At 40.6% G+C, this 26,748-nt stretch overlaps 1 protein-coding gene across 9 annotated transcripts; it reads left to right on the top strand.

Moving 5' to 3' along the window:
* The first annotated feature begins 43 nt into the window (after positions 1-43).
* On the top strand, positions 44-26,748 carry Ewsr1 (EWS RNA binding protein 1). 9 transcript variants are annotated; one of them, XM_058573577.1, is made up of 18 exons: positions 70-218; positions 4,007-4,043; positions 4,176-4,227; positions 5,807-5,933; positions 6,353-6,370; positions 10,516-10,702; positions 12,828-12,995; positions 14,253-14,464; positions 15,805-15,985; positions 18,749-18,783; positions 19,318-19,350; positions 19,607-19,725; positions 23,428-23,557; positions 24,421-24,543; positions 25,249-25,411; positions 25,778-25,875; positions 26,147-26,399; positions 26,536-26,748. In XM_058573577.1, the coding sequence occupies exons 1-18, from the start codon at positions 206-208 to the stop codon at positions 26,573-26,575; spliced, it is 1,989 nt and encodes a 662-aa protein (XP_058429560.1). In that variant the 5' UTR covers positions 70-205; the 3' UTR covers positions 26,576-26,748. The 9 variants fall into 9 exon arrangements, with proteins under 9 accessions (XP_046283187.1, XP_058429562.1, XP_058429560.1 ...); XM_058573575.1 differs by having other exon boundaries at positions 18,746-18,783; XM_058573576.1 differs by having other exon boundaries at positions 77-218; positions 5,810-5,933; positions 18,746-18,783.

Genomic DNA, 26,748 nt, shown 5'->3' with positions numbered 1-26,748 from the left:
CGTCGGCGATCTTAAGAGAAGACTGGGACAACAGTTTCGGGCGTGAAGATCGAAAAAGCAGTGGCTCATTCCTTCTTCCCCCACCCCCGTGGCCTGGCCCGATGGTAGCGCCCGAGGTTGCGAGTTTCGCGCCTGCGCAGTGCGGCGCCTAGAGGGAAAGCGAGAGGGAGACGGACGTTGAGAGAACGAGGAGGAAGGAGAGAAAATGGCGTCCACGGGTAAGTGTGGTGGAACTGCGGTCGCGCAGGCGACGGTCTGGAAGCCCGAACTGGGGGCTTCTCCTTTTTGGGGGTGGCCGAGATGACTGAGTGGAGTTGCCGAGAGGGGTTGGAGGTACCCGCCACGGCCCGACGAGTTCGGGGGGGGCCAGCGGTCCCGTTTTCTCCCCTCCCCCCACCGGGTGGGCCAATTCTGGAACCTTCCGGCTCCCGTGGCGCGCGGGGGGCTCGCGGCAGCGGGGGCGCGCGGGGCCCGTCTTGGCCTCCATTGTGTGGCGGTCGTCAGGCCCCGCGCTCCGGCCGCCACGTGGGCGGGGCCTGCGGCCTCTGAGGCCCCGCGTGATGGGGGGTCCGCGGTCGCGCCTCGAGCCTGTCACCCCGAAAGAGGGGGGCAGGAGAAGCCGCGGGCCCGCTGCCCTCGTGACCCCCTCCGATTCCCAGGGAGGCGGCCCTATCTCCAGGGCGACTCTTTCCACGGAGAAACTCGGGGAAAAAAGCAAATAAACAAAAAAGGCTTCGCAATGTGAGCTGAGGGGCGCCGGCTTATGAGCGCGAGCCCCGTCATCCTTCGGGCCCGGTGAAGTGGGGCTGCCGAGCTGCCCGCCTGGGCGGCTTCAGCCCGAGCACGACTTCTGCCCCGTTGGCCTTCAGACGGAATGTCCCCTACCTTTAGAGGCCCCCAATTTGCTGCTCCCTTGAACTTACCAGTTTTTATAGTATTGTGTTAACATTACCTCTTCCTCCCCCAAAAAGCAATTAAGTGGCTTCCCGGGGCCCCTTTTCAGCCAACGCCGAGGGAGATCGATTGTATAATAAGGCCGGCCTGGATCGGGAGACCAGAATTTCTACCAGAAAGAAATTTCTGGCCTCTTTGATCCAAGAGGGACAAAAAAGCCCTAGCCGACCTTTGAATTATGCTTCAGCCATCGTTTTGCACGTTTTAATATTCGCCAAGCTTGTTTATTTCGTGAACTGATGCGGCGGGCGGGGGTGGGGGGGAGCAGCGCAGAGTGAACTTTAAAAGAAAGCCCGGGGTGAGAACTCTAGAATATGGATAGGGGGGTCTTAACTGCCCCGCAGCCTTCGCCTGCAGTTTGCAGCTTGTCGTTTTCTAATCCAGGGTTATTGGCTGTGTGGAGTGTTTTGCCTCTGGGGGTATTCATAAGCGGGCCGGATTCCAGGCCTTAGAGGAAGGGGGGAGCCGAATGAGAGGGAAGGAAAACTCTGAGTCCTTCAGAGTTTTACTTTGGAAAGACTTCAGCATCCAGCAGGTGAAGGACAATTTAAGAACTCTGCCCATCTGTCTGGTCAGGAAAAGGTAAATGTTGGCTTTTGGTGTCAGACTACCAGGAGTGTCCCCTAGAAGAGAGGACTGAGATACCATGTCCCAAGACATTCTGGTGGGAAATGATTTCCCCAATGCCTTTCCACCCTATTCCTGCCTCCCAAAGCCTGAGGGGGCCAAATGTGTACATTCAAGTTGCTGTATTGCTGAACATGCCTTTTTCCAGTATACTGTATTAGAGTTGCACGTGGTTTTCATGGCCACACCTGATTAAGCCCTTCTGGGCGACCTTTGGGGAATAACATAACTTATCTGCACCTTGGGTTCCTTTCCTGGAAAATGTGGGAGTATGTATGCTAGACCTTTTTTATGTAAGTTTGACCTTTGAAAAAAGTTTGTTGAGCCCTCCTGACCTTACAGCAAAAGCATTTCTGCCCAGAGTTGCCCCATGCTGACTTCAATGCCTTATGTAATCTGAAGCTCTAGATCTCTACATCTTGGGTAGTGACAGCCCTAATTCCACTATCTTGGGTAATGGTTAGGTGTTTTCCCCTCTCATTTATATAGGTAGTAAAGTACCTGCAGGGTATGTCCATTTCAGCAGGATTATAGTACAAAGCCTCTAACCACCATTTGCACCAAGAAATAGAAATTACCAGCATTCTGGGCCCTAATCCCCCACTTCAGCCCTTCTCCTTGGCCTATGCTGTGTTTTAGTTAAGTCTTCAATTGTGCATTTGGGGATTGGAAACAAACACAACTGGTTGTTGAATAATCTTATCAGTGTGTAACTGTAGCATTTTTGAGGCCATATGATGTTTGTGTGCTGTAAGGTTTTCATGAAACAACAAATTTACTCCCACCATACAGGAGACCCAAGTCTTCTGGTTTCCCACTGAACTGAGGTCATTAGCTGTTCCATATCAGCTTTGCCAATTTTATGCTTTATATAATTGCGCTTGTGTAGAAGTCTTGTAAGTATTGAACTATATGTCATTGATTTAAAATCATTTCTCCTATAGAAACATCAGTAAAATGTAGGTTGAAATATTTTGTTTTAGATGCTTCATTGGTATTTTGTGAATGCCATATGGAAGGAATGATTTACACTTAATTTTTATAGGTTGTGTAAAGAATGTAACGTAGTGCTATTAAAAATGCTTTAAGATTATCTTGAACAGATCAGGGTTTTTTGGTTATAGATATCTTTGGGGCAGTTGATTTGGTAATGTTAATGATTCGGGGTTCTGTGTTCAGTGAGGAAGGAAAGTTAAGTGCAAAGAGGTAAACAAACCAACTTAAAGAGATGGATTCAGCAAAGAACTCTGAGGCCAAGAGATTGTGAGGCAGTCTTTGGATTTCATCAAGTGGGGTAGAATCCCTCCATGAAGAACTGACTTGTCAACTGTTGCTTTTGGATGAGGGACTACTTTCTGACTGGAAAAGAAAGGACCCTTTTTTCCCCTATCTTAATGGCAGTACTGTCTTCAAGCATTGAACAGGATGTGTATTCTTGTGGAGAGGAAAGAATTGGGCAGAATTTAATATGGTTACGTTAGCTGCCTTTAGGAGGAGAAAACACCTAAACTTATATAACTTTAATTCAGTAGTGCTATGAAAACTTAGCGGTTTTATTTGCTGTTTGCTGCAGAACCTCAGTGGCTGCAGTCCCTTTTGATGTTGTAAATTTGCTGTGGAAAGGAAAATTGTAGGAGTATTTATTTAGAAAGAAGAAAATTTGTGGATACTTTTTCATTTTTATTTTTTCCAAATCACTTTGGATTTTAAGAAATACAGTAGTGTTATCTAAAATCATATTGTTCCCTGGCGGATTAAATGCTTTCTCTTCTTTGACAATTTTCAAGATTCTACTTAACTTGACTGCACTAGGATTTATACTGTATCTAGCTTTTGAGTTACTATACTGATGTAGCCCTGATGCAGTTGGCAGACTCTTTTAAAACACTAGATTATAACACTAGATATAGTTTTCTGCCATTCCATTTCAGTGTCATTGTGCTAGGGAATTATGGTTGGTCTTGCTCACCAAAGCAAGATGTAGTGATAGAAAAACTAGTTTTTGAGGAGATGCAACTGCTAATCTAATCAGTTTGGTGTTAAACATTGTGATATTGTTGCATGTTTTCTTTCTTTATGAATGTAAAACATCTGATCCTCTATAACCTTAGAATGATCATGCATTTGAAATGATAGCCTGTGATTCAAGAGGGTTTATGGTCATGGGAACATGCAAAGGATCCTTGCCACATCAGCTGATCTTGATCTCCTAAGTTAGCACCATATTCAAACTTTCCGAGTTTAACTAACTTAGACTTAATTGGCTTGGTTGATGTTGAGAAATAAGAAGTACTCATTTGGACCTGTGTCAGTCCCCTCTAAATAGTTTAGGGTTCTTGGTACCTTGAATTCCTTGCACTTATTTTTTTCCCTTTCATCTTGTCTTTACTGACTTTATACTATTTTCTCTCATTGTTTCCTCTAGATTACAGTACCTACAGCCAAGCTGCAGCCCAGCAGGGGTAAGTCAGTTTTTTGTGATATTTTGTCTGTGATTAATGTTTTTAGAGTATGGAGCCTCCTATAATTGTAGAAGATATAGTAATGGAATAAGAACGTTCTATGTTCAGTTCTTGCATTTAATTCTTTTGCAGCTACAGTGCTTACACCGCCCAGCCAACTCAAGGATATGCACAGACCACCCAGGTAATTTTTGAGATAATTAAATGTAACTGCATCTCCAAGTAAAAAAGTTTCTTTCTTTCTTTTTTTAAGGGAACACTGCAAAGGACAGTTTCTTTTAAAAAAAAATATATATATATATATATTTTTTTTTTTTTTGTAGATGGACACAATATTTTTGTTTTATTTATTTTAATATATATGTATTTTTATAACTATTATTTTTTGTGTGGTGCTGAGGATTGAACCCAGTGCCTCACACATGCAAGGCAAGTGTTCAACCACTGAGCTACAACCCAGCCCTCCAGATAAAAAGTTTCTATTGGCCATTAAAACAGCAGCTAACAGATGTTTTTTAAAAATTAGGTAAAAGTAACATGAGAGCTGGGGTTGTAGCTCAGTGGTAGAGTGCTTGCCTTATGTGCATGAGACACTGGGTTCAATCCTTAGCACTGCATAAATAAATGTATTGTGTGCATCAGCGACTTAAATGTAACACAAGACAGCAATAGTAGAATTTTTTGTTTAATCATTAAAAATTCAGAAATTTTGAACTTCCTAAGTGGAGTACAAAGGGCTCCATTCTGCATCATAAATGAAACCATCCCAAAGTTGGGGATTGGCTTTCAGTGACTTTCTAGATTTTGTCGTTTCTTAAGTTAGAGGTCCTGTCCCATGCTTGGTATGTTTACATTTTATTATGTTTGAATTTAATTATCATAGCAGTTCTGCAGAAGATGATGATAGGATCATTTGCAAATGAGAAAATTGTAGTGCATAGATTCTACATAACTTGCCGGTGATTACACTTTAAGTAGTGGGGTCAGCTCTAAAAGTCCTAGCTGCCAGTCTGAGGAGCTCTTGAGCTCTTTCCAGTACAAGTCTGTGGTTAAAAACTTCGAGGTTGAGCTAGGGATATATATAGTCAGTTGGTAGAGTGCTTGCCTTGCATGCACAAGGGCCTGGGTTCGATCCCCAGCACCAAAAAAATCCAAAAAACTTAAAAAGAGTTTTTTCAGTGTCCTGAGATCACCTCAAATTCTGAAATGGTCCATGTCATAAAATAGATAACTAATAACTGCCGTGTAGGAGAGGCAGAATGTAATGTCTCTGACGTATCTTACATAACTGGCCATTCAAACAGACCTACAATAAGGTCATGTTAATATCTGAAAGAACAACTCATTCCTTGCTGACTTAATATTATTGATGTGCTAACCGTGAGAACATAGAGTGTTCTCATTCAGTGTCTTTGCAGTATTGTAATAGTTTTACTCTTTAGTCATGCTGAAATTCTGGTTTTCAGAATTGACAGATTTTAGCTTCATCTTGATTTCCTTTATCCATTCTGTTTTCCTAGCATTTGTTTCTAGTTACTAAAACTGCTACACTAAGTGCTGGCAATTACACACCTGTGCCCTCCCTTATTGCTCTTCCCTTAAGAGTATATTGACCTCCTTTATAGTTAACTGGGGTTTTGCCTAATTATCAGGAAATTTTTTTGTTAACTATTAATAAACTAAGCAGATTAAAGTCTATCCAATTATTTATTGCTAAAATACAGGATTCATAAGTGAAGTTCTTTCATGCATTTTCTTTGGAGCAGGCATATGGGCAACAAAGCTATGGAACTTACGGACAGCCTACTGATGTCAGCTATACCCAGGCTCAGACCACTGCCACCTATGGGCAGACTGCATATGCAACTTCTTATGGACAGCCTCCCACTGGTAAGGCGTGCTTTGGGGAGTTTTTAGGATCATAATGGCTGGGCATTTGCAGAAGCTTGTTACTCATATTCTTGAATATACATTCTGGTTCTTACATTGGCATCTGGGGATCTTTTATTCTAAGGAGGAGGGGGTTTTTTGTTTTTGTCCCTCCCCCCCTTCCTTAAATTCTCTTTGAGGGATATCTAAAAGAATGTGGGTGGGATGAATTTCAAGGGAGAAAAGAACTTTTGAACTTTGTACTCTGTATTGAGTAATCTCAAAACAAAATGGAGACTATGTAAAATATAGTGCTAATGCTAATACTGAATAAGAATGAGCCTTGTGAAACTGAGTTGCTTAAAAATCAAACTGGTTTTCCCATCTGTTTGCTTCATCTGATAGTGTACCCTCTACTTTTTGTTTTGTGCTTTCCACAGTAGAAGGGACCAGTACAGGTTTGACTATCCTGCTCATTCTTGCATGGGAAATGCTTTCCATCTTGTCTAACCCTGTAATGTTAACCCTTTTAGGTGTTTCCATTTGTTTAACCCCAAGACTTTCTAACATCACACACAAAAAGGTGCTAATGAAAAAACTGCTTCAGGTGCCATTTGCAGATCCATGTCCTTTTTTTAATATAATTTTGGGAAAGGTTTTATTATTTAACATTTTTGTCAAGTCTTAATAATAGTTTATTCACCTTCCCAAAGGTATTTCAGATGATTACTCACCAGCTGATTTCCCCCGTTCCCTGGGGAATATATTGCATGATTAGATTTATTTAGAGGAGCAGATTGCCACCCTGCATGTATCATGTTTGTGTGTTGGTTTGTTTCTAGTCCAGACACATTGTTTTATTTCAAATGTTATGAATTATTTTAATCCATAGTATGTCTTAGATTTATATAATATATTCCGTATAATAATAACCTAGGAAGCTAAAAAAATAAACTTAAGAATTAGAATAAATTATATCCTGTTACTGGGGTTGAGTAGAGTTTGTGATAGCTGGATGTGGTGCTACATACATTTAATCCCAGCAACACAGGAGGCTGAGGCAGGAGGATTTCAAGTTTGATACTAGCCTTGGCAACTTAGGGAGAACCTCTCTGACTCAAAAAGGGTGAGGGATGAAGCTCAGTAGTCAAGGTTCTATCAGGGGTCTGAGTTCTATTACCAACACCAAAAAAATAGTCTGTGGTAATTTTTTTCCACTTAGTGCTGTGTAATGTTTTAGGCTCTCTACTTCCATTTTTTTATTAGTATCATAAAAAGGATTTAGCTGGGTATGAAGGCACACACTGATAGTTCCAAAAACTAGAGAAATAAAGGCAGAAGGGTCACAAGTTCAAGCCCATCCTGAATAACTTAAGGGTTCAATCCCCAGTACCTTTTTTTCTTATTTAAAAATTTAAAAACTAGCTGGGCATGGTGCACTGTGTAATCCCAGCGGCTCAGTAGGCTGAAGCAGGAAGACCACAGGTTCAAAGCCAGTTTCAGCAACTTGGTGGGCCCTGAGCAATTTAGCAAAACGCTGTCTCAAAATAAAAAGGGCTGGGGATATGACTCAGTGCTTTGGCACCACTGGTACACCAGAAAAAAACAAAAAGGAATACAAGGTTTTAATATAAGAAAGTGTTAAAAGATATAAAAATTATTTTTCACCTACCTTCAGTTGTCCAAATTATATATAGTCTAGTAAGAGGAAAAAATAACCTGTCATTTGCCTCATCAATTACCAGTGTCATGGACTGGGGTTGTGGTGCAGTGGTAATGTGCTTGCCTAGCATGCGTGAGGCACTGGGTTCGATTCTCAGTACCACATACAAATAAATAAAATAAAGGTCCATCAACAACTAAAATAAAGTACCAGCGTCGTGAGTTTGGTGGGAAGTTTATATAAACTTTCTATGGAAAGAGCTGAAAGTAAAATTGCATTTTTGATTTCTCTAAAGCAAAAAATTTTGAAATAATTTTACATATTTAGGCCGTAACATTTAAAAAAAAAAACATTGGCTTAGATCTAGGCTTTGGAATCCCTAAACCATTTTATAGGGAAGAGATAGAAGTTATTTATAGCAAAGTAGTAGTCTGCTACATTATTCAGAGCCATGCATTCACATTGTCAATGATTGTGGGTCCAAAAAGTGTAGGATGTTCTAATATAGAAGCCAGTGACTGACAACCCAGAGATTTGCATTTAGTAGTAAGAAGGAATGTTAATATAGACTTTGTAGTCTGTAAGGTACCCTTTCCTTTGCACATAAAAGTCATTGGATAATTATTGGAGGGGATGTGTAAAGATACATCATCCTATGGTTTTTCCAAATTAAGCTTCTCAAGAAAGGGACTGTATATGCATCTCAGTTACTTGATTCATATAGAATTCTCAAACTGATTTTTACGTTCAGGTTAAACAAATATTTGGGTTGGTTTGTGTAAATGTTTCTTCCTATATTTTTACATCAAGTCATTAGAACATAGTTGATGTGTTGTCTTTTTTGCTGTTGGTCTTTTTTGTTGTCATTGAATCATTTTGCTCTGATGAGCTTTGGCTATTTTGCTTGGCTGCTTGTGAGTACTACAGATTAATTCTTTAAAATCATTGATTAACTCAGTGACTAATATTTAGCACTACAAGGCTCTGTTGCTGCATAGTTTTGTGACATAGTTATTGCCCTGATCAATTTTAGGTTTTTTTGTTTGTTTGTTTGTTTGTTTTAACTTTTCTTGTGAATCTTATAGATGGCTATCATTAAGTAAGGGGAAATCTGTAAGAGTATAGGGTAGATGGAATTAGATTCTAGTAAATTTTGAATACATGAATGCTTTGTATTTTTACTCTTTTTGGACTCTTGCAAAGATTTGCCCCGCCCCTGCTCCAGTACCGAGGATCAGCCTAGAGCCTCACATGCTAGGCACATGATCTGCCATTGAGCCACATCCCAGCCCCATGCAAAGAGCTTTAAAATTAAACAGGCAGGGATGGGGGTATAGCTCAGTGCTAGAGTACTTGCCTGGCACACACAAGGCCCTGAGTTTTACATGCCCAGCACTACAAAAAACAAAACAAAGTTCAGATGAACACATCAGCTTTAAAAACGTCTATTGTTTGGGGATGTTTTATGAAGTATACTTTCATATACATTTCATCCATTGCTTTTTACAAGGAAGTTACTGTACATAATTTCAGAGTTTCTATAAATATTTGGGATAGGCCAGAAAGTATTATGCTTTGTGCTCATGCAAAAAGAAATTGAGGGGCTGGGGATGTAGCTCATTGGTAGAGTTCTTGCCTAAGCATGTGTGAAGGTCTGGATTAAATCCCTAGCACCACACACACACACACACACACACACACACTAAATAAGTGGTAGTTGATAATTGTTTTTGGCTAGTACATTGTGTGTTTGTAAAGACACTTTATTCCATGTATAGTTTAAGGCCCTAAATGTTAACTAAAATGAGCAGTCAGTTCAAGATTGGTTTTAAATATTGAAACTTTAAAAGGACTGGGGATGTGGCTCAGTGGTAAAGCACCCTAGGTTCAGGGCTGGGGATATAGTTCAGTTGATAGAATGTTTGCCTGCATGCAAAAGGCCCTGGATTCAATCCTTAGCACCTCCAAAAAGAAAAAGAAAAAAAACACCCTAGGTTCCAAACACCCTGTGCCCCTGAAAAAAAATGATTTATCCAAAAAGTTAAATAGGATAATCTGTTAGGCAAACATAATGTGTAGTATGATCTTTATTCCTCAGACCATTTCTACTCAATGCTGATAATTGTTTTTTAGTTCTTTCTTACCTGAAACATAAATGGCAGTTCTTTCTTCCACTAAAAATTAAACACATTCTCTAGAATTTCCAATTTCCTTAAATGAAATGAATAGTCCATGATGCAGTGTTGGGACTGAAAGAAAGTAGTTAAGTAAATTCTTAAATTACTGTTTTAAGTACTTAAACAAGTACCTGGATCATTGTTTTGTAGCTATTTTAAATTGCCATGTTACTTGCCATTTATCTCCATTTCTGGGAGACTGTATTTCCTGCTTGAGGGATTTTTGAGGTACTTAAGTTCGTTAGTTAAAAGGAAGCTTGCTGGGCTGGGGTTATGGCTCAAGCAGTAGAGTACTCGCCTAGCATGTGTGGGGCACAGGGTTAGCTCCTCAGCACCACATAAAAATAAAGATATTGTGTCCACCTAAAACAAAAAAAATACTAATTTTTTTTTAAAGGAAGTTTGCTAGCAAAATCAGCACTGAATCAGCAAAAAGCAGACTTCTCTCATGTCTAAAGTGTTCAAGAGGGGACAGAAGAAAGCCTGTTCTGTTATCAGTTTTTCCAAAGCATATTCTTTTCTCCCCTTATTAGATTGTGTTTTAAAAAGCAAATGAGATGAAAGTTTTTTACTTTACTAAGAACTGGGTACTTTCAGAGAACATAAGCTTCAAATATTGGTCTGTTGCTAATCTTGCTTCAGGGTAATATATAAAGGGATGTGATGGTTTAAAGTGGGTGGTTTACAGATTTTCTCTTTATAAATATCTAGGCAGATCTCTGGGGAGGCCAGAAAAATCTGACCTAGCTCTCCTTTGTTCTAGGTTATACTACCCCAACTGCCCCCCAGGCATACAGCCAGCCTGTCCAGGGGTACGGCACTGGTGCTTATGACACCACCACCGCTACCGTCACCACCACCCAGGCCTCCTATGCAGCCCAGTCTGCATATGGGACTCAGCCTGCTTACCCTGGCTATGGGCAACAGCCAGCAGCCACTGCACCTGCAAGGTAAGGTATACTCACGTGTTTGCTATCTCTTGAGATGCATCAGCCTCAGGTTTGAGAGGGAAAGCAACTGTACACTTACAGATTCTGTGACTTAGTTCCCTTTTAATGATTATTACACATTTAAGTGTTGTGGGGGTTTTTTGTTTGTTTGTTTTTTTAAGTAGTGGGTGGACACAATGGGGGGTCGAACCCAGTGCCTCTCACATGCTTAGCAAGCACTGAGCCACAACCCTGGCCTGATTGTGTTCTTAATAGTCATTCTAGTAACTAGTGTGCTAGAACACAGCACAAAGGTATTCTCCACTTAGAAGTGAAATGGCACTAAGGGCCAAAATGAGAAATGTCATTCAGTAGATTGTCTGGTTTCAGAACGTACTTTTGGAGATAGGAGGAGGGTATTATTTTTACTTTGCTAAACCCAGAAAAAAATGTGTATTTTCCTTTACAACTGAACTGCCAATAGAATTGTATTTTTGATACCTTTATCTTTGGGTTTTATGACCCTTTTGATGGGTAAAAGTTTTCCCTTTGGGGAAAAATGTAGGTCGTGATAGGGAGATTAGTATCCTATGAGTCAAGAAATAGTTCTATGATCCAGTTATTAGTAAAGGACATACCCATATCTGGGAATTCAGACATTAACTGTCTCCACTTAAGCAGTTGATATGATTTTTTTTCTCTGCATTATGTAGACTCTTGATAACATAAGCAAATATAATTTCTCCCCAGCTGTGAGAGAATATTAAATCCAACAAAGCTCATACCCCATGATTGGATAATGTGTGTATTATTATTTAACAGGAGATTTCAGCTCTTTGCTTTAGACAGTGCACTTAGGTGACTTCTGGATACAGTATTGAATGAACACTAATTCAGATTTGAATGGAGAATTTTTTTTTAAGAGAATAAATCTTGTAACTTGTACCCTAGACTTTTTGTCTGTTGTAGAGGTAAGAAATTAGCTCTAACAAACACTTATTACTTCTATAAAATTACTTCTAAAATGCATTGTGAGTAATCAGAGCCACTAGGTAGTTTACACTTGCTAGACAGCCTGTGAAGTGACTACTTTAAACTAATCAGCTGATTCCTAGAAGGGCCTATTTTGGTCAACCTAGTCATTTCAGAGTTTTTATCAAATGTGCAAAGTCCCATTTGATGCTTTTGATGTAACAGTATATCCAAGCCACAGCTGGAGGGTATTATACATGAATTGGTTTTTGATAAGTCATTCTTTCTGGTTCCTCTTTTTCTTGGGTTTTCAGTCCTTATCACTTTAAAGCAACTGTCTGCCTCTCTCTCGATCAATGACATTTACTCCCTTTTCCACTGGAAAGAGGGAGCCTGTGACACATTTCAGCTTGGTGGAGAAACTGGTCTCTGGTCTGCCTGCTGATTCTTTGGGCTTTGCTTAAAATAGCTCTAGTTCACTTCGTGGCAGCCTTGATGTAAACTGTTAGAGTTAAGAGGTAATAGAAAACCCTGGTTGTTGTTTTTTTGTTTTGTTTTTTTGTTTTGTTTGTTTTTTTGGAATAAAGGTTGGTTTTCACCATTTATCAGGGGCACTTCCCATTTCCTCTGTGAGCACAAGGAGGTAGGTGGGGTTGTATTCACTTCCCTGCCTTACTGATCTTGATCTTTCTTTCCATTATGGAGACTTTGAGGCAGGATTAGATTAATTTATGGCAGCCCAAGTTAGGAAATGATTTTTCTAGTCTGTTCTTAAAAAATGAGAAACATAAACTTGGAGATTTTCCAAATTTATAATGCCATGAACTTGGGTTATATTAAAATATATTGTTTCCAACAGTTCATTATAAGAAAAAAGTTGTTTTCTTCCTTGGTAAACCACATCCCCTCCTAGATCACTTAAATTGGCCACAATATTTGAACCTGCCTTTTATGGCTGTTAGTGTAGAGTGAATGGGGCAGTTGCTATGTCTTCTATATGATGAATTCTCACTCTTAGTGTCGTCATCAAGCAGACATAATCGGAGCAACACTGGTTTTGATGTAATTTACTATTCCTGAGTTCAATCCTAACTTTGCATAATTTTCATAGATTTGTAGGATTCTTACCTGTGTGATTGAGGAACAAATTCTTTTTTTCTCTCTCTCCTTTTAGACCACAGGATGGTAACAAGCCCGCTGAGACTAGTCAACCTCAGTCTAGCACAGGGGGTTATAACCAGCCCAGCCTAGGATACGGACAGAGTAACTACAGTTATCCCCAGGTTCCTGGGAGCTACCCCATGCAGCCAGTTACCGCGCCTCCATCCTATCCTCCTACCAGGTCAGTCTCTTTCTTGTGGTCAGTGACTTAGTGGAATAACAAGTTTTTGTTTTTGTTTAACACCCCCCCCCCCCCAAGTTGTAGACTGGCTTGCTTTGGCTTCCTCAGGTAAAGTTTGTTGTCTTAACTCTCCCAGTGGTAACTCTGAACATAATTAGTTATAGTCAAGCCTCAGACCTCGCTTCTCATAGCATTGCCTGGCAACTAATGATATTTTCTCTAAATACAGATAAAAATCTCTCGGTTCTCCCCTTTAATTTTGCTCTTTTAGTTAATTCTCAGAAGGATGAGAAGCAGAAATAATATGAAGCCATCTTTTCCAGTAGGTAAAGTGCAGGACATTATAAAAGAAACTTCACCTTAATCATTTTATATTTTAATTTAACACACATTATCATAGTTCAAGCTGGACACAGTGGCACATACCTGGGAGGCTGAGGCACAAGAATCCCTTGAGCTTGAGTTAAGGCCCAGCCTAACAATTTAGCAAGACATAGTTTCAAATGTCTGTTGCAAGATTGTATCTTTGATTAGTTTTCTTGCCTGAGATTATCATATTGATTTAATACAATTAGAATGATCTTTCACACAGTGCCTTCATTTAGAAGATTATTTATTCATCTTTTTTTTTTTAACTGATGCCCAGATTTCATACACAACATGAAAGGCTGAAATTGTAAGAAGAGAACAGTTTTGAATACTCTCCAAGGGAAAGCTACCATTTTAGAGTGATACACACCCTCTTTCATACGTACATACATACATACATGCATGCATTTACCCTCTACCACCAAACAGCCTGGTCTTTTCAAAGGATCATTTTCATCACTTGAGAATGGTTGGAGGCAGTTTTGAAATTAACTCTTCCTACTTTCCTCAGCACGTTTTTCACTGAGTCAAATCTTTCCTTAGTGCACATGTACATATTCTTCCATTAATATAGAAGCAGCTGAATTCTCAAATTTGCCTTGAATATCATTGAATGTAACTGTTGTTTTAAATGGGAGTGGAGGATCCAAGAGGAGACTCTTAAAGATGTACAGATGAATTGTTAAAATAATTATTATCCCCTTCCCATTTAAAGCTTTATTCTAGGTACAAAAAATATTTCCATTTTAAATTCATACTGTTGAAATTTAGAAAATGACTGCATTTTTAAGGATGTCTGTGACACCCGGGATTGTCTCATTCAGGGCCTGGGGAAGTAATAAGACTTTTTCCTAAAACTTCTATTTTTGTTTTTTGTTTTTCTTTCAGCTATTCCTCTACACAGCCGACTAGTTATGATCAGAGCAGTTACTCTCAGCAGAACACCTATGGGCAACCGAGCAGCTATGGACAGCAGAGTAGCTATGGTCAACAAAGCAGCTATGGGCAGCAGCCTCCCACTAGTTACCCCCCCCAGACTGGATCCTACAGCCAGGCTCCAAGTCAATATAGCCAACAGAGCAGCAGCTACGGGCAGCAGAGTGAGTTGCTAAAGAGAGAAAAATAAGAATGATTTGTGCTTGGAGTTTCTGAACACAGGAAATATTCTTTACCTTTTTTTTTTTTTTAACTTTTGGAATCCAGGATGCAGCTTTAGGGCATAACATTCCTGCAGACTGCTTAGATAGCCCAATAAAAAATTCAGGTTTTTTTTTTTTTGTTGTTTGTTTGTTTTTTCAACTTAAATGTTCTTAATGGGTTACAAAAAGAAACCAAGCATGGTGATTTGTACAGTCTTGTAATCCCACCGTCTCTGGAGAATGATGCAGGAGGATCACAAATTCAAAGGCAGCCTCAGCAACTTATACACTATCTCGAAAAATAAAAAGGGTTGGGGAGGGATGTGGATCAGTGCTTAAGTGCCTATGGGTTCAAATCTAGTACCAAAAAAAAGAAAAGATACTTTAATAGACTAGAAAAACTATTGTAGACTGTTAATCCTGCTCTTTGGGCAGGTTATATTCCGTGAGTGAAGCTAGCATTCCTTATGACCTCCTGAGTCATTAGGAAACAGTAGCCAGGCACAGTAACATATGCCTATAATCCCAGTGACTGCCACAACAGAGGAGGGTCACAAATTCCAGGCCAGCCTGGACAGTTCAGTAAGACCCTCTCTTGAAATAATAAAAATAATTAAAAGGGCTAGTATGTCGCTTAATGGTAGAGCACCCCTGGGTTCCGTCCCCATTATTGTAAAGTTTTAAAAAAATCCAAAATTAAAAAAAAAATAAGGAACAAATTTGTACCTGAATTACTGTTCTTTGTCAATGGGCATATTTTGCTGTGGCAGTGATTAGTGCTATTTAATAGAACCCAGCCCTTGGCAGCATACTCAAACCCTAAGAAACCTGATTTCTTTTTGTTTTTGGAGTATAAACAAGCTGCTTTTGGGGATGTGGCTCAAGTGGTAGCATGCTTGCCTAGCATGCGTGTGGCCCTGGGTTCGATTCTCAGCACCACATAAAAATAAAATAAAGATATTGTGTCTACCTAAAAAACTAAAAAATATTTTTTTTAAAAAGCTGCTTTTGGAGACATCTCAGGTTATAGAACCCTGTAAACCATATTTTGTCTAGAGAGCTTTTTTTCTGGTTTAGAAGTGTATTATTCTAGGTTTAACTATATGAAGTTATTTCAGCCTTGATGAACTAGTAGTTTTATTTAAAAGAGCCTACTGATTAGAGGCACTTTATCATGGTGTAAAGAAGATGTGCTTTGATTAGCGCTTTGCAGTTTAAAGTTCTGTGATTCCAGGAGAAAGTATGTCAGGCAGTGGTGTAAATACTTGACCAATTGCTTACAGATGTGACTCTTTCCTCAGGTTCATTCCGACAGGACCACCCCAGTAGCATGGGTGTTTATGGGCAGGAGTCTGGAGGATTTTCCGGACCAGGAGAGAACCGGAGCATGAGTGGCCCTGATAACCGGGGCAGGGGAAGAGGGGGATTTGATCGTGGAGGCATGAGCAGAGGTGGGCGGGGAGGAGGACGCGGTGGAATGGGGTAAGAGCAAACCTTTTCTCCTTTTACCTAATTTTGTTTCATCCATAGGATTTTCAGTGGAAAGAAGGGACTGAAAGACATAAGAAATTTATTCTGCATTTCCATGGACAATCTGTTGAGCTCAAGCCATCTTCTAAAACATGGAAATGTCATCATTGTGGCACATATTAAGTGGCAGTTTGCTTTTTTCCCTGCCAGTATACTTTGTTGGGTTGGGGAGAACAAAGAATGGTTTTGAAACCAGAGCTTTCAGTTCCCTTCATGGTTTCCAGGGGTGAAAAGCCTCTGTGGGTAATAGATTTGGGATGGAACACACACAACCCTTCTAACAACCCTAAGGTTTTAACTAATGCCTCTGAATGGTTGTCTTGAAATACCTGGTGTATATACTGCAGAAAAGGAATGCAGCTGTTTTTCACAATGTTTGTCCCTAAGTTCTATTTGTGCTCAGAATTGTTGAACATGATGATGAAGGTCTTGGTCCCATAACTTGAACTGTGGCCTGAGGTGCACCTGAAACAGTTTAGTTGGAACACACAAAAAAAAATCCAGTAACTTTTTTTTCAGAGTAATGTATTTAAGTATAGATTCTCTCCCCATTGGAGATTTTTAAAGTCTAAATCGGTTTGACCATTTTGATTGATGGCACAATCTGGTTTAGAAAACTTTGTTTAGATGAATAACATGACCCTGCTACCTCTGCCTGCCCTTCCCCTCCCTTCTCCCATCCCCTCTTCCCTTTCTGGTGTCTGTACTTGATGAAGGTGAGGTATAATGTTGGTGGTTAACATGATCAGAAGGTTTAGTTCTGTGTGTGTTCTGTCCCTATATAAACGAGTTTTTTTAAAAAAAGTTATGCAGAATGTATTAAGTATAAACTGGATTTGGTGCCAATGTTAAGGAAAAAGTAAACAGCATATGATTTTGTAAAAAACAGATTACAAAATTAAATAGATAAAATTGTTATCTTTGAATTTCAAATCTCTTTACTACCAGAGGTAGTTAATATCGTTTTGTGTATTCTGCATAACTTTAAAAATAGTCTTCAGTGAAATCTTTATTGGAAGAAAGTCATTTTATAACATGAAAAAATTCGTGAGTAATTGGATATTAAAGTAAAATCAGCCTTCCAATTTGGAGAATATTACATTATAAAGGTTTCACTTCTTTATGGATGTTTTAAAATAGACATAGACACTTGAAATTACTATCATCACGTCTCAAATCACCTAGAATTCTTAGTATTTTTCAATTTCAAAAGCAATTTCAAATTTATTCATTGTAATACTCCAGAAGTAATGATTCTACTGATTTTGCTAGACTACTTACTGTTGTAGGGAGCCCCTCTTTGTGGATAAGAAGTCTCTCCTGGAGTCATAGACCATGGCCTTCCCCGTAGGTTGACCAACAGACTGTGAAACAGTCTGATGGATCCTGTGGGGACAGGACAGGGGTGTTTTCCCCTTCCCCCTTTTTTATTGTGGTGTGGTGATGGTTTTCAGTGTCTTCTGCAGGTAAGGCACTCAATGTTGTTAACATGCCCTTTTTCATTGCCTCAGTATTTTGATATTTTCATTGGCTGTTAAACGTGGAAACTTTTTAACATGCTTTGTCGCATTTATATGCTACAGGTTACAAAGTGAGAGCCTTGTATACACTTCAATACTTAAAAAGTACCCGTACTCAGTACTCAGCCGGCAGCATAATGAAAAGTGGGACTAGACACGGTGTCCATATGGAGAGGAAAAATATACATAGAATATTTTTAACAAAATGTATTCATTGTATAAATGGAATCCTTCTGTAACTTTGGTAACTGCATACTTGTTGTTTGGTAATGAACCAGAGGAGGTATAATACTCTAGAATTGTGTAACATTAAAGTGTAAACTTTTGTGTTAAAGAGAGAGAACATTTTATGGTGTGTACTTTTAAAAAGGAAACAAAGCTGCATGCAACAGCTTGAAATTGTATATTCAGGTATTAAAGGTGCAATACTGGTTAGAAAAAACTCAGGGTCTCCCACTGGGGAGCTGCCTTTATTTAACCAAAAAAGCTGAATTCATATTCTTCCTTCCCTCTTTAGAATATGTAATTTTATACTGCCGTAGTTGTTATTATTATTATAAACCAGTATGTCTATAAAGTTGCACCCCCAGTCCATGAGCCTTGGTATTTGTTGTAAATTCTCCTTTCACAGCAATTGTTATATCCACTAATGCCCTGAACTGTATGGCTTTATGCTGAAGATTGGCTGGATGCGTCCTCTGATGTGTGTTGTAGGCATTTAATGTGGTTGTCTCCTGCTTTATTATATTGTGACTTGTTAGGAAGCCCAGGGCTCTCCTCTGGGAGAGGTTGAGGGTGCACCTTTATGAACATGGAAAGGTTCATCACAACAGTTGCCTCCGCTTGTTCCTCCTCTGTACACCAAGCTCTCCTGTTTTTTCAGCTAATGGGGGTGGGTGTTTGGGATTTAGTTTTTTTCCCCCCCAATTTGCCAAGTATTGCACTATTAATACCAGCCCCCGAAATGAAAGGAACCAACCACACTGGTGTGTACAATCAGACAAGCAAGGTTGTATATTAAGGAAGTTTGAGCAAGCTGCCCTGAAGAAAGGCATAGTGACAAGATGAGAGAGATGCATTGTATGGAGATGTGTTTAGCCAGTGCCCTTCTTCCCCACGAGCCCCCCCCAAGGCTCAGAGCGGTACTGGCTTTTAAAGGGAAAGGCCTTCATTTCTTCGTTTATCCCCCCAGCAGCGCTGGAGAGCGAGGTGGCTTCAATAAGCCTGGTGGTAAGTTTTTGAGTATTACCATGGATAGTGTTTAAAAAAAATACAGTCAGTTTTTAGAAAACTATAATTTTTTATTACTTTCCTAAGTGGTTTAAAAATGATCTATGCAAAAGAGACTAATGGGTACTGCCGGCATTGTCTTAGGGGTAATAAGGTTAAACTATGGTTACAAAACAAAGGGTTACTTGAAGTATTGAGCAACTGCTTCTGTAATATGGGGGAGAATACAGTTTTTAAATTTGGTTTATTTGGAGGAAAATTTTTGACTTAAATTTAACACTTATTTGGCACATAAGGATTGAGAGTGTATTTGGTTAATGGTTTAGAAGCAAACCAGCAAAGAAAAAAGCAAACCCTAGCAAACCTTTCACCAATGTTAAAGAGGCACTGCTCCATTTTAGCAGTGCGGGTCATTTTGAATTTAATGGATCCCCATCAAATGGTGGTGTAGTAGATAGCTATGTGTGTTTGTAAGGTTTATAGCTTGCAAGACGTGCACTAATAATATATTATATGATCTTTCCTGATTGGCAGGACCCATGGATGAAGGACCAGATCTTGATCTAGGTAACTTTGAATTCTTAAACTTTGTTGTGCTTTTATAAGGGAATGAATGGCAAAAAAGTACATGCCTATGTGAGTTAGAGTTCCTCAGCCCAGTAGATCAGTATGCTTTCAATGATGTCAAGGTAGATTGGAGCTTCCTTTATAGTGTTCATCTGCTCATGACTGTCTTAAAATCCATGGCATTCTTATTAGTGTTAGTTGACAGTTCTATGATGAAACAAGACAGTAACTCTCTCTGTTTTGTTCTCTCTGAAAGGCCCTCCAGTAGATCCTGATGAAGACTCTGACAACAGTGCAGTTTATGTGCAAGGATTAAATGACAATGTGACTCTTGATGATCTGGCAGATTTCTTTAAGCAGTGTGGGGTTGTTAAGGTAAGTAAAGCATTATAATTTTAGGTGATCTGACAGAAATTGACACCACAAGACACATAAAATTGAACTGAAATTGAGAGTTGTTCCTGAAATTCCCTGACTTTTCTGGATGTGTTGTGGTTTGCTCCTTAAGATGCCCCCCTCCCAATTGGGTGTGGTGTCACACACCTTATAATGCCAGCTACTTGTGAGGCTGAGGCAAGAGGATCACAAGTTCAAGATCATTCCGGGCAACTTAAATGAGACCATGTCTTAAGACAAAGTGGTCCTGGCCTATAGCTGAGTGGTAAAGTACTTGCCTAGGGTAGGCTAGGCCCTGGGTTCAATCCCCATTTTTAATCCCTTCCCCAGCCATTTTTTCCTAGGAAAGAAATGCCAAACACAGTTAACATATTTGATAACTTCAGGTCATTTTTATAATCATCAGTTAGTTGTGGGTTGTTGTTTTGGGTTTTATTTTGGTACCAGGGATTGAACCGGGGTACTTAACCACTGAACTAGCTACATCCCCAGCCCTTTTTATTTTTCTTTTTGAGACAGGGTCTTACAAGTTATTGGGGCTGGCTTTGAACCCTGCCTCAATGGACAAACAAATAAGAACACTTGGAGTTTACATTTAGTGGGGAATTTATAGTAAAAATAGATTTGTGTGCTGAGCACACACCTGTAATTTTGGCACTTAGGCTGAGGCGGGGGAATCACAAGTTTTGAAGCTAGCTCAAGCAACTTAATGAGACTCTTGTTTCAAAAAGGGGTGAGATAATGGCAGAGGGCCTGTTATTCCCTCCCCCCCCAAAAAAAAGGGAGGAAAAAAAAGATTAATGAACATTAGATGGTGAAATGTTATGCGGAAAGAAAATAAATAAAAGAACGGCAGGGATTAAAAAATGAGAAATAGAACCTTCTAACTTGTAATGGGGCTATATTTCATCATAGTGGAGGGCAAGGCTCCTGGGGCAGAAGTTCAAGGGAGCTGATGTGGCTAGGTTTTGGTCAACTACTATGGGGCTTTAGTGAGATGTGGGGGGGGGAATTTTAGGGGTGTTAGGTCAGTATCTAAAAGGTTTGGAAATTCTGTGTTCTCATAAGTATATCACATGGCCTTTGAAGTACAAACAAATTTTACATTTTTTGAAAGATGGCTGGGTTATTTCTATGTTACAGACACTGCTTCAGTAGGCATTCTTTTTTTAGTTGTTGATGTACCTTCATTTTATTCATTTATATGCAGTGCTGAGAATCGAACCCATGTCTCCTGGTACCCAGTGCCTGTGTTTTTTGCTGTTATATGTGCAGTTGATTCTTTGTTTGTTTTTGTGATACTATGGATTAAACCCAGGGCCTTGTGCGTGTAAGGCAGGCACTCTACCAACTGAGCTATATCCCCAGCCCCAATTATTTTTATTCTTAATAGCTGTATAAAGTCACAGGAAATAGTGAATGATGAGCAATGGTTTATGAGTCATAGATTTGTGTATACACATTTCTGGTTATAATCTGAAATTATAAAATGAACTTGCCTGTTAAATTGTGTTATTTTAAATTTTACAAGAGAAAATGAAATCCAGAAGTGACTTGCCTGAGGCTGTCCTGCCATTCCCACCCCCTGTTCTGGTCATTTATTTAGAGAATTGAAACTTGATTTTAGAGTTACAAATTAATTTTTTTGCGTAGGCAGGTTTACACATAACATTCACCACAAATAATGAAGATTGACTCTACCTGGGCGAGGAAGGGCTGGTTCTTAAGGTGTGCATGTCTCTAGTTTCACCCGATAACTGTGTTGTTGACCAACTTCTTTAGAATCTGGCTGGCATTTCATAATCACATTCACCTCATCCTCACAACTGGGAACCCCCTGACTTGCTGATCTGGTGTGAGAAAGTGAGAAGGTGGTTTTAATTCCTTTCTCCTTGACTACTAGTAAGATTGTTCTAATTGGATATCCTCTCTTGGAAATACGTATGTCTCCCTCTCAGTTTTCATTGAGTTGCTTTCTCTGACTTACAGGAATTGTTTGACTGCTAATCCTTGTCTGTTCAAAATCTCCCAGTTTTGTTTTTTTCCCCCTCTATTTTTGCAACACTAGGGTTGAACCCAGGACCTCGTGTACTTGTTGTATTTGCAAGTACTTTACTTCTGAAGTACAGCCTCAGCTGGCCCTTATTTTCTTTTGATGAATAAAAGTTTTAATGTAGTCAAACTTACCTGTCTTTTCCTTAGTAGTTAATGCTTTCCATGTCACCTAGAATGTTTACTTATGCATGTTTCTATGCATTTTGTGTACTTTGGTCAGTTTCTGTGATTTGATTTTTTTTTGGTACTGGGGATTGAACTCAAGGGTACTCAACCGCGGAGCCACATCCCCAGCCCTATTTTGTATAGAGACAGGGTCTCACTGAATTGCTTAGCGCCTCACAGTTGCTGAGGCTGGCTTTGAACTCGTGATCCTCCTGCCTCTGCCTCATGAGCCACTGGGATTGCAGGTGTGCGCCACCATGCCTACCTGTTTTACTGTTCTTAACTCCTTTCCTTTCTTTTCTGTATAAACTTTTGAATCCGTTCATGAATCTTTAAATTTAAAAACCTCAATTGAATGTCAGCTGAATCTAAGACAAATTTGAAGAGAATGACATTTTCTGATTATTAGAGCTGTAAAAAAAAAATGCAGTTATTTTTTTTCCTACGTTTCTTCATACACTTGTGATCCAGAAACTGATTTTCATTTCCCTTTTGTTTTTGCCAGTATTTTGCCTAATTTGTATCTTGTCCTTTTAAAAAAAAAAAAAAACATATTGGTTTATCTATGCTATTATAATGCTGCCCCCCTTTTTGCATCTTATAAATGGATGGATGTCAAGTACTACCATATGTGTAAGCAGACATGTAGATTAGCCTTCGATTGTGTGCATATTTAATGAACAAAATACACACAGGAAGACATTTTTGTACAGTGTGGCTCCTGAATTCAAACTAACTACATATAGTGCTCAGCTGAAGAATAAGTCATGTACTCTGGCCTTGTCAGGAATCCATGTAGCACATTCATATCCTACACTTAAGGATGTAAGGATTGTTTTTTGTTTAGGGGAGGGGTATTGTGTAGAGCTGAGGATTGAACCCAGAGTCTCCCTCATGCTGTATCAGTGAACTGCAATCCAGCCTCAAGGGTCTTAGGTGATGTTTGAAAACCTGACTTGACTCCTGAGGGATGACTGCAGTGATTAAATTCCTGTTAGGGCGTAGAATTTGTTGAGGCTTATGGTCTAGTTTGGTTTTTATGATAAACACACTGAGGCAGGGAACATGGAAGTACCTGTTTATTTTAGATGATTAGGAAATAGTCCTTTGTTTTTTACCAAGGATTGAGCCCAGGGGCACTTAACCACTGAGTCACATCCAGCCCCCCCCCCCCTTTTTTTTTAGAGAGAGGGTCTTGTTGAGATGCAGAGGCTGGCTTTGAATTTAAGATCCTTCTGCCTTATCCTCCCTAGCTGGTGGGATTACAAGCCTGTATCCCCATACTAACTATCAATTATAATTATAATAATTCAGAGATACTCTGTCCTAGTAGATATGTGTCTTCCTGGAAAATAACTTGCTTTTGGAAGACTGAGGTACTTTTTCTGAATTTCACATGAACTTTTCCCTCCAAGATTAGTATGTTATAGTCACATTCTAACTGTGCTATTTTATGTGTAGATGAATAAGAGAACTGGGCAACCCATGATCCACATCTACCTGGACAAGGAAACAGGAAAGCCCAAAGGTGATGCCACAGTGTCCTATGAAGACCCGCCAACTGCCAAGGCTGCTGTGGAGTGGTTTGATGGTAGGATGTTCTCACTGGCATTCTGAACTGTTCACTCACACACATATGTACAGTCTTAGATGTTGCATGTGTTGGTTGGTAGGGATAAAGGGGTCTTGCTGATGTTAAACATCATTATCTGAGGTTTTGAGGACAACAAAGGTACTCTTCCTCTGTATGACTGTAGGACATAGCAAGAGGGAAAAACTTGAGCCATCTGAGCATGTATGCCTCCCAACTTTATGAGGGCCCAGCCCCTGATCTTGGGTTGGGATGTTCCTTTATTTTTAGGCACTATCATTAAAAATCCAAATTATATCTAAGCAGATATTATCAGAAGATACAGAAAACCCTTCAAAAAACAAACATCTTAAGGTCTGGGGGGCGTGTAACTCAGTGGCAGAATACTAGTTTTAACATACAGGAGGCCTTGGATTTCATCCCTAACACCACCAAAAAAGCAAAGAAACACCTTAGCCAGTGTACATTTGTGTGTGTGTTTAAATAAGGCCTTGACATTGCATCAGTACTGAGATTTCATTTCAGATGAAACATCTTGAAAGTATCAAAGTCCTGGCTCTTTTCTCTTGGCTATTATCACTGCTTCTCGCCCAATGTTGTATAACAATCCCAGCCCATATTCCTCCTCCTAGTTTTCTATTCAGGATAGAGAGGTTTCTAAGTATCTTTAAGAGACATTTTTTTGGCCTCATCAGTAAAATCTGGGAGGTCACAGGAGAGGCAGTCTTGATGCTTCTGGGAATGGCCAAATTTGGCAAGTGATAGGTTGAAGGAAAAGGAATAGAAACTAGCTTTTTCTAGTCCTTAGGAGAGGAAAGAGTTGGAGTTTTGTGGTCACTGATATCCTGTCAATCTTTTTCCAGGAAAAGATTTTCAAGGAAGCAAACTAAAAGTCACTCTTGCTCGAAAGAAGCCTCCCATGAACAGCATGCGGGGTGGCATGCCACCTCGTGAGGGCAGAGGGATGCCACCACCGCTCCGTGGAGGTATTTACTGGACACTTTTCTCTGAGCTACTTTTCTTTTCCTGTAAACATTTCTCATTAGCTGGGCACAGTGGCACTCGTCTATGATCTCAGCTTGTTGGGAGGCTGAGGCAGGAGGATCACTGAGTTCAAATCCTGTGTCAGCAACTTAGGCTCTAAGCAAATTAAAAGGACTGGGGCCAGTGTGGCAGTGCACACCTGTAATCCCATCAACTCAGGCTGTGAGACAGGATGGCAAGTTTGAGACCAGCCTCAGCAACCTACTCCCTGTCTCAAAATAAAACAGGTTGGGGATGTGGCTCAGTGGTTAAGTACCCCTGGGTTCAGTCCCTAGTACCAAAAAAAAAAAAAGATTTCCGTTATACTTTTTGCCCCTGATGGGGGGAAGATGAAGTAATAAAAGGGTGTATAGAATCAATACTAGATTGTTGAGAGCTAATGGTAAATGTAGATATGGGTTGATTGGTTAGGGAGGCTAGAAGCCCTGCAGAGCCTTAACTGCCTGAGTTCCAGCTCTACCATTTATTCCGCTTTGGTTTTATCGTCCCACAAGATTATTTTGGGAGATCAGTGAAATAACGCATGTGGAAAGGCTCTGGTGGTTGTGAGGATGAAGCTGTGGTGTCTACACTAGGCCCTTGGACTGTAGAAGAATTTGTGCTCCCTGTAGCAAAGCCGGTCTTCATGAGGCTATTTCTTGTTGCAGGTCCAGGTGGCCCAGGAGGTCCTGGGGGACCTATGGGTCGCATGGGAGGCCGTGGAGGAGATAGAGGAGGTTTTCCCCCAAGAGGGCCGCGGGGTTCCCGAGGGAATCCCTCTGGAGGAGGAAACGTCCAGCACCGAGCTGGGGACTGGCAATGTCCCAATCCGTATGTACTTCTCTTGGCAAACTGATACCCTACTAGTCATATCACCCCTGCCTCGCCCCATTCCCAGTCTGGGACAGGACTGCTGGATTCTCTTTACCTAGAGAAACTTAATGATGAACTTGATGACTGTCATGGATGCGGGACTGGTCACCCACTCCCTGCCTGCTCCCACTGGTTCTGTGGGTGTGCTGCTACCTGAGGTTTTGACGCTCGAGGCACTCTTCTGTAGACAGATCCTCTTAAAGCTTTGTGCCCCCGGGACCCTGTGGTTGTGGAAGTGCAGTGTGTGCCTGCTTAAGTGTGGCCTCTGCTCGTTCAGCTTCTTGGTTCATTTGGTGATTTCTGCTCTGGTGTGACTTTGTGCAGGGGTTGTGGAAACCAGAACTTCGCCTGGAGAACAGAATGCAACCAGTGTAAGGCCCCGAAGCCTGAGGGCTTTCTCCCACCACCCTTCCCACCCCCGGGTAGGTACAGGTTTCCTGAGCATTCCCTCAGCTTCCTGGTGCTAACCTTCTATTGTTGACTTTAGTGGGCTTGGTAAACTACCTGTGCCCACTGTAAAGGACCTTCAGTTATAGTTGTGTTCTCATTTCTAAATGTCACCCAGATGTTGGGACTGGGTCTGGGTCAAGTTTCTGCTTTCTTCAGAGAAGAGGAAACAGATCCTTCTACAGCATCTCTGCAGAGCTTCTTTCTCAACTCCCTGACTGTGTCTCCACCCTTTCCTCACCTTAGGTGGTGACCGTGGAAGAGGTGGCCCTGGTGGCATGCGGGGAGGAAGAGGTGGCCTCATGGACCGCGGCGGTCCTGGAGGAATGTTCAGAGGTGGCCGTGGTGGAGACAGGGGTGGCTTCCGTGGTGGCCGTGGCATGGACCGAGGTGGCTTTGGCGGAGGAAGACGAGGTGGTCCAGGGGGTCCCCCTGGACCTTTAATGGAGCAGATGGGAGGAAGAAGAGGTGGACGTGGAGGACCTGGAAAAATGGATAAGTATGTGGTGGGGAAGAGCTGGACTGGAGCTCGTCCACGTGGCACCAGTCTGGGGATGAGTCGCAGGGCACCATGGGCTGCTGTCAGGCTGCTGAGCCTTCTCTCTCCTAACCAGAGGGCCCTCTTTGCCTTGCAGAGGCGAGCACCGTCAGGAACGCAGAGATCGGCCCTACTAGACACAGACCCCGCAGAGCTGCATTGACTACCAGATTTATTTTTTAAACCAGAAAATGTTTTAAATTTATAATTCCATATTTATAATGTTGGCCACAACATTATGATTATTCCTTGTCTGTACTTTAGTATTTTTCACCATTTGTGAAGAAACATTAAAACAAGTTAAATGGTA

Source organism: Marmota monax, unplaced genomic scaffold, assembly GCF_021218885.2.
Source record: "Marmota monax isolate L192 unplaced genomic scaffold, Marmota_monax_Labrador192_F-V1.1 WCK01_AAM20220418_F8-fsc00177, whole genome shotgun sequence".
Taxonomy (NCBI): domain Eukaryota; kingdom Metazoa; phylum Chordata; class Mammalia; order Rodentia; family Sciuridae; genus Marmota; species Marmota monax.
This window is presented reverse-complemented; position numbering and strand designations above follow the sequence as displayed.

Coding starts and splice junctions, on each gene's coding strand:
- Ewsr1 (XM_058573575.1), top strand. Junction 24,544..25,248: donor GCCACCACCGCTCCGTGGAG/GTATTTACTGGA, acceptor TTCTTGTTGCAG/GTCCAGGTGGCCCAGGAGGT. Junction 26,400..26,535: donor GGACCTGGAAAAATGGATAA/GTATGTGGTGGG, acceptor TTTGCCTTGCAG/AGGCGAGCACCGTCAGGAAC.